The following is a 12,562-nucleotide window of genomic DNA, read 5'->3' as shown; positions in this document are numbered from 1 at the left end:
AGCTTACCGCTGTACCGGTTATCCCGAGGAAAATTCGAGAAACTGGAAAACTAACTCTCTGAGTCTCTGGTAGCGCTTTAAGCTCATCAGAAAGGTTGAATTCCTGACAAATTTACTCCACGAACACCAACTTTTCTTCAACAACTCCCTTCCTGAACCTTTAAATCTTTATGACTTCACTTCATTTATCAAAGTTTCACAGTACTCCGCACTCCGAACAAATCACAGCTCCTTAATTCTGGCCGTTGCTGACAACAAGTTGGAGCTTCTAGAAACTCCCACAGATGGATCAACTGAAAGTTTTAGCATGAATTAACCGCAAGAGCAGTCCGTGGGCAGTAGGCGGGCTTCATTGCGTGCAGAATTAATCTAGTTTGGATATTGGGTAGATATAGGATCTAGATACAATTCTAACTCTTATAAAATACTATACAGCTTTAAGATTCATACAGTTATACATATACCTCACGCAACGCCATCGCGGATGTGATAATACAAAATGAATGAAAACCAAGAAAAACTTTGTTCGTGAAGCTTTCCATTGAAAGCAACATTTCAGGCCAGAATACGTAATATGCACATGGAATGGGAATGTAGATATATCTAGGGATGGTATCAATCAAGAGCAAAGCAGAGGAGATTATAGACACATGCCTGATCAATATGCACAACGAACAAAGATGGGATAAAAAGGCAAAAAGAAGGAGGGTGCGGGAAAAAGCGACTAAAATGTCATCTGGAATCGTTTACTCGTCCGTATTCTCTCCCCGTAACGGAAAAATATTACCGGAAGCGGGACAAGGGCCAATGCAATAAATGCGAGGAGCGAGTTACCCCAACCTAGGCCGAGAGTCTCATACATCCTCAGCCCACCAAGCGGCAGAACAGCGCCGATAACGGAACGAAGGAGAGTGTTGGCTGCCATCGCGCTGGCAGCATGGATGGTATATGCATCAACAAGATAGGTGGACGTCGCCATCTATACCTTGTTAGATGCTTTTCTTCATTGTTATGGATAACGCTGGGGCCTTACCATGGTGACAATCATGCCCACTCCAACGAAGAAGGTGCCGATAATAGGGACGATATAATGTACCCCGTATTCAGCTGTCCAGCCATACCAGAAGAGCCCAACTGGGATGAACAAGCCGCCTGGGATGAGCGGGGGAAGACGGTATTCCGGCTTCATCTCGCCACTCTTTGCGGATAGCTTTTTGAGAAGCCGATCCGAAACTATAGAGATAAATCCCAAACCGCCCACGCTTCCGATGCCAATACCGAGGAAAGCAAGGCCGACGTTTCCTAGACAATCCATATTAGCTGTGCTCGACGAACTGTGGTCTCGTGTTAGATTCACCTTGCGAAAAGTTATATTGGTCGTGAAAGACCGATGATATAGTAGTGAAGAGGAGGTAGAGGTAGCCATATACAACGGCAACATAGAGTGAAAGTAGAAACACAATAGGCGAGCAAAAGAGCATTTTTGTGGGGCGAATGATGGACTGGAGGATAAGTTGCTTGGGTTCGATTCCCCTGTCTAGAGCTGATCTTAGATTCTGATTTCCGGTCTCCTTGATGAGCCGTTTCGTCTTGCGGGCCAAAAGAATGGGGTGGTACGATTCTCGCATGAATATGAATGTATTGATTGTGATCGCACCAGACTGTCAGAAAGTCAGCACCAATCCATATAAATCAGCCTTTGGGGGCATTCCGTTTGGACTTACAACAATCGCAAGGACCCAGAAAGTCCATCGCCATCCTTTAGCCTCAGTCAGGTATCCTCCAGCAATAGGTCCGATGACAGGACCCAACAAGGGACCCAAGGCCCACGCTGCCATCGCTGCTCCACGTTTCTCTTGCCTGATCATATCCGCCATGGAACCTGCACCAATAGTTAAAGGTGCAGAACCAGCGACACCGGCAAAGAATCGGAACACGATAAGAGAATCAAGGCTGTTCGCGACAGCGCAGGCAACATTGAACACAACGAAAAAGACATTGCAGACGTGATAAACTGGTGATCGGCCGTATAACTCGGACATGGGCGCGAGAATTAGCGGGCCAAACGCGTATCCCAACAGATACACTGAGACGACAAAAGAGGCGAGTTCTGGACTGTGGCTTTGGAATTCCCTCATCACATCTGCAACACCCGGCGCAAACATGGACGATCCGAGAGGCCTGGCAGATTGGGTTAGAGCTGTAACCGAAACGAACCTAGGGTGAATGCGCCAGGGGGGAAAGAACTTACGTGATGAATGTGATTATCGCTATTGAAGAGACAATCATGACCTTCTTCTTAATCTTCCAGTTTAAGGGGTTTTGAGGGTCGTCTGGGCCATCCCAGTCGACGATATTTGGATCTCGGGATTCTTCTGGTACCTTCACATCTTTATCTTCAACATCAGAGATGGCAAGTTCAAGGTCAACGGTGTCATCGCTGGATTTCTCTCCTCGGTGCACTGAGGGGCTTCTGCTACTCGATTTCGGCTGTTGATCTGTCCCGCCTGCTTCGACCATTGTCGAAGCTCCTATATCGGACGAAAGTCCGTGATTTTTAGCAATAAGTTATAAACCAGCATTTAAGAAGAAAACCCATACTGCTATCCGCCATTATAGTGGCTCCTGCTGATCAGCCCTATTTCTTTCTGTGTTTTGGGGAGGCCTTATGATGAGACTGAGAACTTGCAAGTTACTGCACGAAATATCACAGATCACAGCTTAGACTGCCATCATAATGATACCAATATGGGAATAAGTTTGTTGGTTCGGTTTCCAATGTCAAAAATGGGAAAAACCGCCCAGATTTGAGCCGACAAAACGACCTGGTTTCGGGTGCATCCAAGGTAGATATAGTGCAGGTAACCCTGTCAAGGAGCAAAAGAAAAATAAAAGGCGCAGGAAAATAATTTTCTTTGCATAATGTGGAATATTATGACGGATTTCATAAATTAGCCCCTAACTCCGTACTCCGGCGAAGCTATGTACCGCACTCCTGCGAGCCTAAGAAAAAGCCGTCTTCGAGGCCGCAGACCGGTCCCGAACTCCCGAGAAAGCCCAAGGGGATGGCAGCCACCGCGAGTTAAGCGTTTGCATTTTCTGTCCTGAAAGCTTAGCGGGCCCCCTAGCTGCCTCGGATCCTCGCCCTCTCCGGGGCTCTCTGCGCCTTTAAGATTTGATCGATTCATTGCGGATATTCCTGTCCATTTTGCGGGAGGATATGACACCTGTCAAACTGGCGTCGCGAAATAACAATTTATCCACCTATCGCAGGGGAGCAGACTCCGGGTGGACGGGCTCCATCGGGCTCGGAAGGGCCCCTCCCCCCTCAAATCCCCAATCATTCCTTTCAGCTCGCGAGAAAGCTTTAACCACGGGAGCGAGTTTGGGCTGGAGGAGCGAGAATAGGCTTTGGATGTTATTGGTAGCTCATTTAACATTCAATGACAAAGCAGCTCCCCGCACTAGCCGAAGGCAGTATGGCGTGTGTTCGTGTTATGCCGAGTTGCCGTCGGGTCCGCCAAGTTATGCAGCTGAATTCATACTGCACATCTCGACGACTCGACACGCACATTCATCCATATTTTCCAGCCTGCATGTGGTCGGGTTCGAAGGAGATATCGGAACTAGTGAGTCGAACTCCGGACCTGGCAACGGATATGAAGCGTGAGGGTTTCAAATCCAGAAACTTCTGTCTACAGAACATGTGTCGTCGTGTTGGCGGTTCCTATCAAGCGGGACAAACATTCCAGACGCATTTCTGCTCATGCGAATGGGTGCACAGAGCACGAGGCAGCGGATGGCCATTTGGTACATACAGTAACGCCGCATCCGAAGCCCCAAAGATAGCACAGCCCCACTTGTCTTGGGTTGGCGCTGTGCAAGTTATGCATTGATTATTCATGAAATGGCTGGGGCATAAAATGTGTACAAAAGTCGGCCGCCCCAGACTTTTTTGTGTCCCTTTTACGAACCTCCTCCCCTACCCCTGGCCCTGTCTGGCCTGCTCGACCCCTTGAGTCTTGACGATATTTATATCAGAACACGAGAGAACCGGATGTGCCTGCTGCGACTCGGTGCCTGAAGGGTCCTCGTTTGCTACTTGGTCCGCCAAGGTGCTTGAAATTCCCCCCCCCCCCCCCCCCCCCCCTCTCTTCTCTGACGTTAGGAAGAGAAGACATGGGAAGCCGTCATCATTGATCGAGCGTTTGCATATTCCAATATCCAATACTTGCAAGCAAAAGCAACAGACAAGATCATTCAACCTTTCATACCCCGTACAGCTGCATCTAAGGGCTGTCTAAAACACCGTTCCTTTAGCCCGCTTCACATTCTTCAGCTGTATATCCCTCCACATTAAAATCCACACCATTGCCAGGGGCAGCACACATAGTGCCACAATCAGCATCCGTCGCTGGCCTACTTCATAGGCAGACATTATTGCCTGGCGCTCTGGTGAGTCCATCGGGTATGACAGCTGTTCCTCCAGAGAGTTGTATATCTCCATTGCCTTCCACTTTGCGGATTCGGGGAGGTACATCTTCAAGTATTGCGGAATCGTATGGGTCCAGATGGCACCAGCGATCGTCTGTCCTATCGCGCTTCCAACGCTGCTGAAAAGCCCAAGAAGAGCGAGAGCGACGGCCACTTCTCCGTGGCTGACTGCTGCCATAATCGCAATCTGTTCGCAGATTACCATCGTACCACCGGAGAGGGCAATGAGAACTTGACATAGGATAATAAACCCTATGTCTGTCCCCGGTTTCCGAAACCGGATCATCAAACTAACTCCAATCATCTGCAATGGGATCGCAGCCAGAGCAAGATACTTGAATCTGCCGGTGGCACGGATTATCCTGTGAACCTCTTTTTAAGCCGCTGTCTTTCCGCAGGTTGAGGATATCTGAGCAACTTACGCCCCAGTCGCAAGGGACCAAACACAGGTCCCGATGCTGTAGATATTTCCTATGTATCCTGCGTTCTGGATTGTTTGGCGGTGCACCACCTGCAGATAAGACAGGAAGTACACGTCCCAGCAGCTACAAGGTGGATTGTCAGCGCCCAGATTTTGTTCAGGCAAATGGAAGATTTGGAGCATTGCATACTAGAAACTGAGAAACACGGTGCCGGTAACCAAACACGCTCCGACGACCGTTCTATCGACAAGGAGATGGAATGGCGCGAGACACACCCGAGCACCAAACCGCTCCCAGAGAACAAAGGCGGCAAGAGAGCATCCTCCGATGACTAACATTGATATCACCGCTGGTGACTTCCAGTTTGCACTTTGATAAGTGGAGATGCTAAATGGAAGCAAAATTAATGCGAAGGCAGCGATGAGCAATATCATCCCGATAACTATTTTAGTTTTTGGTTGGTTACTGGCTTTAGTCCAGGGGATACTGTGGCTACCTACCATCGAACCCGGCGAAGTAATGCTTTATTGATTGTATTAGGGTTCGACCGCTCCTCTTCTTGGCCAGGTATCCTAACTCCATCGCCTTCCTCCGGCTCTGAAAAAAGATGCCGGCTACTGGGGCGGAAGCAAGGGGTAATACGATCGAGAAAGTCCCGAAAGCCCATCTCCAACTGCTGAAGCGATAAAACGCATGAGCAGCCGCCGGCCCGGCAAACGTGGTTGCAATATAAGGGCTGGTCGAGAAGGCGAACAGCCAGCCTCGGTTCTTCAAACTCGAAGTGTCTGCCAGAAAAATATCGAGGACATAGGCCATGCCGTTATGTCCGACCCAGTAAAATACCTATCGACCTCCAGTCAGAGAAACCTATTTCTTTCAAGACTGGTGAGTTATGTTTTCTAACGCACCTGTGCTGCGGCGTACATCTCCACAGAGTTGCAAGAGGCCATCATGACCAAACCTATCGGTAAAGGTCGGTTGCGTTCGTTATATGGATTTTTTTTGGCAATGAGTTGCTTACCCAGAGTGCAGCACGAAACCATCAGCAAGTACCCTTCAACCCTACCCCAGATGTCCATGATCTTTGCCACTGGAAGTCTGACGGCCGCGCTAATGATGCTGGAGATTACGGTCGTTGTGGCCAACAGGGTGTGCTTGGAAAAGGCGCTTGTCACATATGCGGTCAAATTCCCCGTGATCTGTTGCTGCAAAGAAAGGACGAAAAACACCAGGAAGATCCTTCACATTCAAGTTAGGCATCCAGCTTATGCGAAGCAATGTGACTCGAGGGCTCATACCCAACGTATGCTCCCACGAGAGCAGTCTTGGTCCATGCTGCCGCCACAGCCTTGGCCTGCTTCACGCCATCTTGTAGTTTTTCCGAATCAGTGTCGCTACTGACGGTGAGCTTCTCCTCTCCTTGCGGAGGGGCAGTTCCTGTCTCGGCTTTCTCACTCATTGGGACAACGCCTTTCTCATGTGGAAGACCTTGGAGAATTCGCTGGAAAGACTGGCGAAACGCATGTCGGTGCTAATATATTCTGTGTGGAGACAAAGAAAAACAAAGGGGGGAAATGAAAATAATGTGTGGCTCACGGGACAGAATATGTCTATTCGTCATATTGAGTCCCAATCAGACGGTTCCTGCCGCAAGAGCCATGGTACGATTCGATATCCGGCTGACTCCTTGATGAAGCTTTACGATAACCCCTGCCCAAGGTTGAGAGCCGCAGACACTCTTTTTCAAGGCTATTGCAACGACATTCCTTCCTTTTGGCCCGTACAGTTGACGTCAATATCACGTATTCGTTTAGAGGAGCCAAATGCAAGTCAGAACCTCGAGTAGCTCGCGCTCCTGTTAGCTATCCATAGTGTACAGCCGACGTTTGTCAACGTCCCAACATAAAGTCTATTTGAAGATTCTGGTGGGGAAAAAAGGAAAGAGAAAAGTGCTCTTTATCTCTGGGACTTTGTACAAAGTGCGCTACAGACAAAATCCCTACACGCCTCAAAGTCATATACTATCCCCACCCAAAAAAAAAAAAAAAAAAAAAAAAAAAAAAAAAAAAAAAAAAGAGAGAGAGAGAGAGAGAAAGGGGCCGTGCACATCAAGCTACTTCCCCAAACAAGAGGGTCCATTATATCTGATCAAAACCGCTTGAATGAACCGTAACACACACCTGTGCTTTTGAAGGGTGTGCTTCAAGACTGCTGGGCCAGGGGAGAATGTCTTCGATGTAACTGCGTCGAGTTGGTGCCAATCAAAATTAGCATGCGACTTTAAATTCCGCTGCTTCTTTGCTAGAATCTGCCCAGGTTCCCACCTGCCATGCCCGTCCATCTACACGAAGTCAAGCCTAATGCTCACCCAAATTGTCTTTAACCTTGGGTTCAAGCTGGGTCAAGGACGACTTTATATATCCACACTGTCGATGGATTGGGATTATTTTACCAAGACTAGTGTCAGCCAGTGTGATAAATTAAATTAGTGGCAGAGACGCACGTTCTTTCAGATGTATGTGTATATACACACATACATACATACATCCTGCTAGGTCTGAGCTAGACCCCTCAAGGCCCAACGTCAACTGGCGCATGAATCAGCGTCCTCCATCTCATAGCATGGTGATTCGAATTTGAGGCGTTCGGTCTCCTCCACTTCCAGGAAACTATGGCATCCTTGGACCATTCATCTACATTTGAGAGGTCGATATAACTCACCTCATTCTGTGCTGGGTTAGTTAGCTTTGTTGGCTGCTAGTGGGAGAACTTGTGGGGGGTGACTGGGTTGGGAGATATATGTATTTCTGAGGTGAACCATTCAAAGGGTTTGCGGCTCTTCCGTTAAAAGAGCTGGCGAATGAAAGCCTTTATGCGCGTTGCGTACATTTTGCGAATGCCGGATTGGGTATTCAGATCGCCGACAGGTGAAGCTCCGGGAAGTCCAGGAGACAAACAGAGAAGAGACAGTGGCTATTTGTACAGGCGGCTGCTTACCTCACTTCTATGTCAGCGCAACTGAGTTACAGAAAGAAGTGACTCTGATGCACTTCCCGTTGGGGCAGTCACGATGGCGTCATGGTGATAGATTGATGAAAGGGGCATCCCAGGAGTCGTTTCTGACCGACTTGCCACCCACTCACTCGCTTCCGACAGCCCGGTCGTCTGACCGTCTCTCTCGACATTTCTATCTTCCATCTGGCTCATCATGATGCCTGGAATCCCGCAGCACGTTCTCAATTCAAAAAGTCACCTTAGCTAATGTCGCCAACTTGGCTCCAGGCGACTACCCAGGTATTAGCTCCTCGTGCTTCGCAGAGCATATCATCAGTGGCAAGCTATGCGCTGGACAAGTTAATACTGATATCACTGTCGATCAACGATCTGTGCTCGCGACTTGGGTTAAATCTTTTATCTGGCTGGAGCCAGCCCGGCCTTTTCTCCGATCTTCCCCCTCTCCCCAAAAAAGATTGAACATAGCCAGTGGAAATAGCATTCCACGTACAGCCAATCCATCTCTCCAAGCCATTCCTTTCGCTGGATTGGCTAGTTCTTTGCCCTAGAGATTACACAGGGCTTGTTCACTGCGCCAAGGCAGATTATCTGCTCTGTTTTATTCTTTCCAAATCCAATGAGCTTCATTCCTCACCCATCAGTGCTTTGCCTGGGGATCATACCAAAAAAAATTTATTGCTCATCGCTAGTGACATATCACAGTACGTACCACATGAAATGGAGCACCGGAACGGTTTGCAGGAATTAGCCTAACCCATAGTTGGCTCCTCTTGTTGTTTCCTCAACGAAATCAGTACTAGATGGTCTGAATGATACTACCCCATCTCCGAAAGAACGACGCACGCCCCCTGACTTACATCGCCGCCAGTGTCTTGCAAGGACCACCCCCAGAACCGGTGCTCCGTGATCCTCCGCGGATAACAGAGGTTCTAGCCCTATCATTAAGTATATTTTACTCCATAAGAGACCGCCGGACTTAGCCGGTGCGAAAGTCCATTGCACGAGACGGATACTAGCATATACCAGCCTTTTCCGTCCGATGCGGGTGAGATACGTATTTATGTACGTTCCCGACTTTGGGTGTCTCCTGCCGCAAAGCCCATACATACATATACATATGCATGCGTCTGTCTTTGCGGTGAAAATCAGACCGTCTTTCCTCACCACCAAAGCGGCCTTTGTAGAGCGAAAATCTAAAGGCGAGACTTGACCGCCTGGGATTTTGTGCGGTCAGGTAAGTTAAGTATTTGGTAGGTTTAACCACTTGTTACCTATAGTTTTCGAGGGGAAAAATGAAGAAAAGAAAATTAAAAAGAGCCTTGCGACACCCCCGTTACAGGGACACCGTGTACTACAGATCAACCTTATTTGTGTTTAGGGGACGATTTCTGACCTAACTAATATTCCGGATTCGCAAACAAAACGCGGAATGTAGCCGTCTCTAAACTACCAACAGGTGAGAATCTATTTCAACATTCTGATTATTGGATTAGGTCCTCTTCGCCCTAGGGCATCCATTAGACAACCCCTGGAAAATAAAATAAAACAAATAAAATAAAATAAAAAACGAAGATGATGGGGGAAAAGGGAGGAATGTAAGAAAGGAAAGAGATAAAGCCCTTTATCTCTAGAAGCCGTTTTGCAGCCAACGCACATGAACACCAAGATTGAAATCCGTAGCACCTAAACCTCCTTTCACGAAACGCCATTATACAAGGAGAGCCATATTATCCGAAAACATAGCAAGCCCCAGTCCCCCACCGAAAGAGGTATCAAGAAAAACAATATATCAAACGTTTCAAAACTCATTTTGGAGACATCCAACCGCCTCCTGGCACAGGTATCCCATCAATCGGATTCACCAATTCGTACGACGGGCCGGTCGATGAGGCCGTGCCGGTGCTCACGTCTTCCCTGGCATCTAATGGCTCACTTGTAATTTCAATCGTGGTCTTCTGATATACTTTTCCCATTCCGAAACCCAGCATCTCCAGGTCCGGCTGCTCTTGTATGATATTATCTGCCGAGCCTCGACGGTGTGTACGCTCCGTATCCCGTCGTCTATGGTGCTGGTAGGACCGACGCGAAAGCGCACGGGATGCCCGATTTTCCGCCGTCACGGTCGCGATGTGGTTGTGGTTTTGTTGGTGTCGAGCCGAGGCGTACGTTCTGTCGATATTGGACGGTTGGGAGTCCACAATGAGCGCTCGACGAGTCATTGCGTACATGACTACGTCAACAAACCCGGAGCTGGCGATCAGGGCCCCCGCGACGCAGAAGTAGACGACGCTTAGCTTGTCTCCACGGGCCATTGCCATGCGGCCGGCTGCGAGCGGAAGGGACAGGACGATGTATGCGAGCGGATAGAGAACCATGTAGCCTGTGACGCGGCGGAGACGGCGTAAGTGTTCTTTTTGCCCTCCGCTTATGAGTGGAGAAGCGGAAAGTTGTCGTCGTAGGTAGAAAAAAAGGATGGAATACATCGCTATAGAGCCAAATTCAGCAACAAAAATCCATAGATAGTGTCCCCAGAGGCGGGCTGCCTCGAATTCTTCGTCGATCCAGCACTAAAAGTCGGGGTTAATACCGATTTTAGAATGGTAGGTTGTCAGGGAACCCATACCCAGGCACCACTTGGAGCAAACGTTTTCCTCCCATGCATTGCCGTAGGAGTCAAGACGAGGAGGAGGCAAAACCCCCAAAGGCCAACCACAAAGAAAATAAAGGTCCGATGGGACATCTTCCTTCCCATAACAACAAGTAAGAAGGTATGAACGGCAATCGCCGTGACAAATATCCCACTTGCTGGGTCACCAATCTGCAACAGCCAACCTTGAGCGGGGCATGTCGGGGAGTCGACGCTGATATGATTCCGGGCAATCCATTCTATAGAAAGAAGGAATCCGAGGGCTTCTTGAAAATCAGCGATGAGAAGGTTATAGATCAGAATGATGTATTGGTTGAAGCCGATATAGTTGGGGTGCTGCTTGCGCCAGAAAACCAGACGATATGTGATGAAGAGGAATAGCCCTACTGTCGAGATGGCTGACAGCAACGATGTGACGCCAACGGCGATGAGTCCCCGACGGTGAGAGACAGGAAGAGGGTCAATGATTTTTGGGGTCATTCGTCGCTGGATAATGGCATGTCCATCGTCAATACGCCTCTGCTCAAGGATGAAATGGAGAGCGGTTCGTAAAATCATGGTATATTGGTCTGTGTCGTGCTCGTTACATCTGAACTCACACAGTCGAAGATGGTCCGGGGACAATTAAGGTGGCCTCGGGGGGGGGAGGGGTCAAAATAAAAGCAGGTGTAGATTGTGGTACTTAGATACCAAAGAGAAAACGGGTCCTTTTTCTTTTTTTTGCAAGGGCAATAATGGGATTACATACCTGAGGAGCTCTTCCAAATGCAGAATATAGAGCTTTCTGCCTTATTCCCCCTCTGCCCTAAGGACAATGAATCTAATTGTCCGGTAAAACAGGGATTTACATCCCAAAATATGTCACAATCCGGGGTGTTGATGCTGAGTGGTGGCTCTAAGAATTAGAATTTAGAGCCTGGGTAACCCAGCGGAGAGGATCTGAAGGGCTGCTTGCACAGGGACTGGGAAAGGAGCATGGTCCTAAACATCGGTCAAGGGACTATATCTCCAACATCCACTATCGGGGCCCCATAATTGCCCAGATCCAGACATATTGACATCCCCAATGCAGTCCACTTTTGTCGGAAAAGTCTCCCGTTCTTCCACGACGGACAAAAGTCAAAAGAGTGCCTTGAAGCTAAGACGGAATCCGCTTTCTGAATCCCTGTTCCCGCGTTCAGATAGTATCTGGTTAAACTGAAGCCCACGTCCTTGTCTAACAACCGCATGCATGCGAAACGTTTGACAGCTCAACGATCAGGCCTCTTTGTCTGAAGAGAGGCGATAAGAAGAAAAACAAGGCTCATGCCAGACGTTCTCTAAGATTACGTTGAACGGACCTGGGGTAGTCACCATGTAACTGGGAGCTCCGAGCAGACAAAATCCAGCCTCAGGTCTCTGGCCAGATGGCCGGGGTGGACCGACTCAACTTGGCGCGGTTCCGAGATCCATTCGTCACGGTTTTTACCAGTGAGCCAAGGGTGACACAAATCTCTGTCGCAGTCAGACGGTGACCAGCCAACATAATCAGTTACTGTCGGTCAGAGCTCTCACTGGTATCTCCAGGCGAAGAATGATGTGAATTTGCGCCGAGAGGAGGGCTGTGTGGGGGCCGGCCATTTCTTTCAAAAACCAACGGTCGGGAGCCTTCATCCAGCGCGATCAAAGTTTGCCTAGAAACGCCTTTGCCGGGTTTAAAGCGGAAGTTTGTGGCGTTGATTGCTGAGGGACAAGATCACTTGATTATGTTTCAGTGCCCGTGTCACGAATAACAGCTGACCGCGAGCAGCCAGATTGAAAACTCGCTGGATCGTCTTTTAAGCAATCTGTCTATCAGATTAATCCACACAGAACTGATAGAGTGGAGTGGATGCTCTTGTGTTGGGAGGATCTGACCAGAACCCCCTTGCGGATTGGGCCTCCTCCTTGGGGACGAGGACGAGGACGAGGATGAGCATCCGCTCTGATATTGTGCAGTCTGGCC

At 48.8% G+C, this 12,562-nt stretch overlaps 4 protein-coding genes across 4 annotated transcripts; 1 reads left to right on the top strand and 3 right to left on the bottom strand.

The window, feature by feature from the left end:
• Nucleotides 1-425: 425 nt before the first annotated feature.
• On the bottom strand, nt 426-2,836 carry CIMG_05771 (multidrug resistance protein). Its single transcript, XM_001241874.2, has 6 exons — nt 2,602-2,836; nt 2,252-2,531; nt 1,725-2,181; nt 1,358-1,661; nt 1,034-1,302; nt 426-979 (listed from the first exon to the last, which is right to left on the bottom strand). Exons 1-6 carry the CDS (start codon nt 2,612-2,614, stop codon nt 725-727), a joined length of 1,578 nt encoding a protein of 525 aa, XP_001241875.1. The 5' UTR covers nt 2,615-2,836; the 3' UTR covers nt 426-724.
• A 607-nt stretch (nt 2,837-3,443) lies between these two features.
• CIMG_05770 (uncharacterized protein) lies at nt 3,444-3,896 on the top strand (the record flags this gene model as incomplete). The annotated part of the gene is made up of 1 exon (XM_001241873.1): nt 3,444-3,896. The coding sequence occupies one exon, from the start codon at nt 3,444-3,446 to the stop codon at nt 3,894-3,896; it is 453 nt and encodes a 150-aa protein (XP_001241874.1).
• Nucleotides 3,897-4,300: 404 nt separating this feature from the next.
• Nucleotides 4,301-6,576, bottom strand: CIMG_05769 (siderophore iron transporter; the record flags this gene model as incomplete). The annotated part of the gene is made up of 7 exons (XM_001241872.2): nt 4,301-4,856; nt 4,917-5,039; nt 5,106-5,358; nt 5,417-5,759; nt 5,825-6,155; nt 6,215-6,447; nt 6,556-6,576. 7 exons carry the CDS (start codon nt 6,574-6,576, stop codon nt 4,301-4,303), a joined length of 1,860 nt encoding a protein of 619 aa, XP_001241873.2.
• Nucleotides 6,577-9,280: 2,704 nt separating this feature from the next.
• Nucleotides 9,281-11,136, bottom strand: CIMG_05768 (uncharacterized protein; the record flags this gene model as incomplete). The annotated part of the gene is made up of 2 exons (XM_001241871.2): nt 9,281-10,498; nt 10,555-11,136. 2 exons carry the CDS (start codon nt 11,134-11,136, stop codon nt 9,737-9,739), a joined length of 1,344 nt encoding a protein of 447 aa, XP_001241872.1. The 3' UTR covers nt 9,281-9,736.
• Nucleotides 11,137-12,562: the final 1,426 nt, after the last annotated feature.

Source organism: Coccidioides immitis (genome assembly GCF_000149335.2).
Source record: "Coccidioides immitis RS genomic scaffold supercont3.2, whole genome shotgun sequence".
NCBI lineage: Eukaryota > Fungi > Ascomycota > Eurotiomycetes > Onygenales > Onygenaceae > Coccidioides > Coccidioides immitis.
This window is presented reverse-complemented; position numbering and strand designations above follow the sequence as displayed.

What these genes read in the sequence shown, in the direction of transcription:
- CIMG_05771 (XM_001241874.2), bottom strand. An exon ending in GCGATAATCACATTCATCAC is followed by an intron (nt 2,182 to 2,251) that starts GTAAGTTCTTTC and finishes CCAATCTGCCAG; the next exon opens with GCCTCTCGGATCGTCCATGT. An exon ending in TGGGCATGATTGTCACCATG is followed by an intron (nt 980 to 1,033) that starts GTAAGGCCCCAG and finishes AACAAGGTATAG; the next exon opens with ATGGCGACGTCCACCTATCT.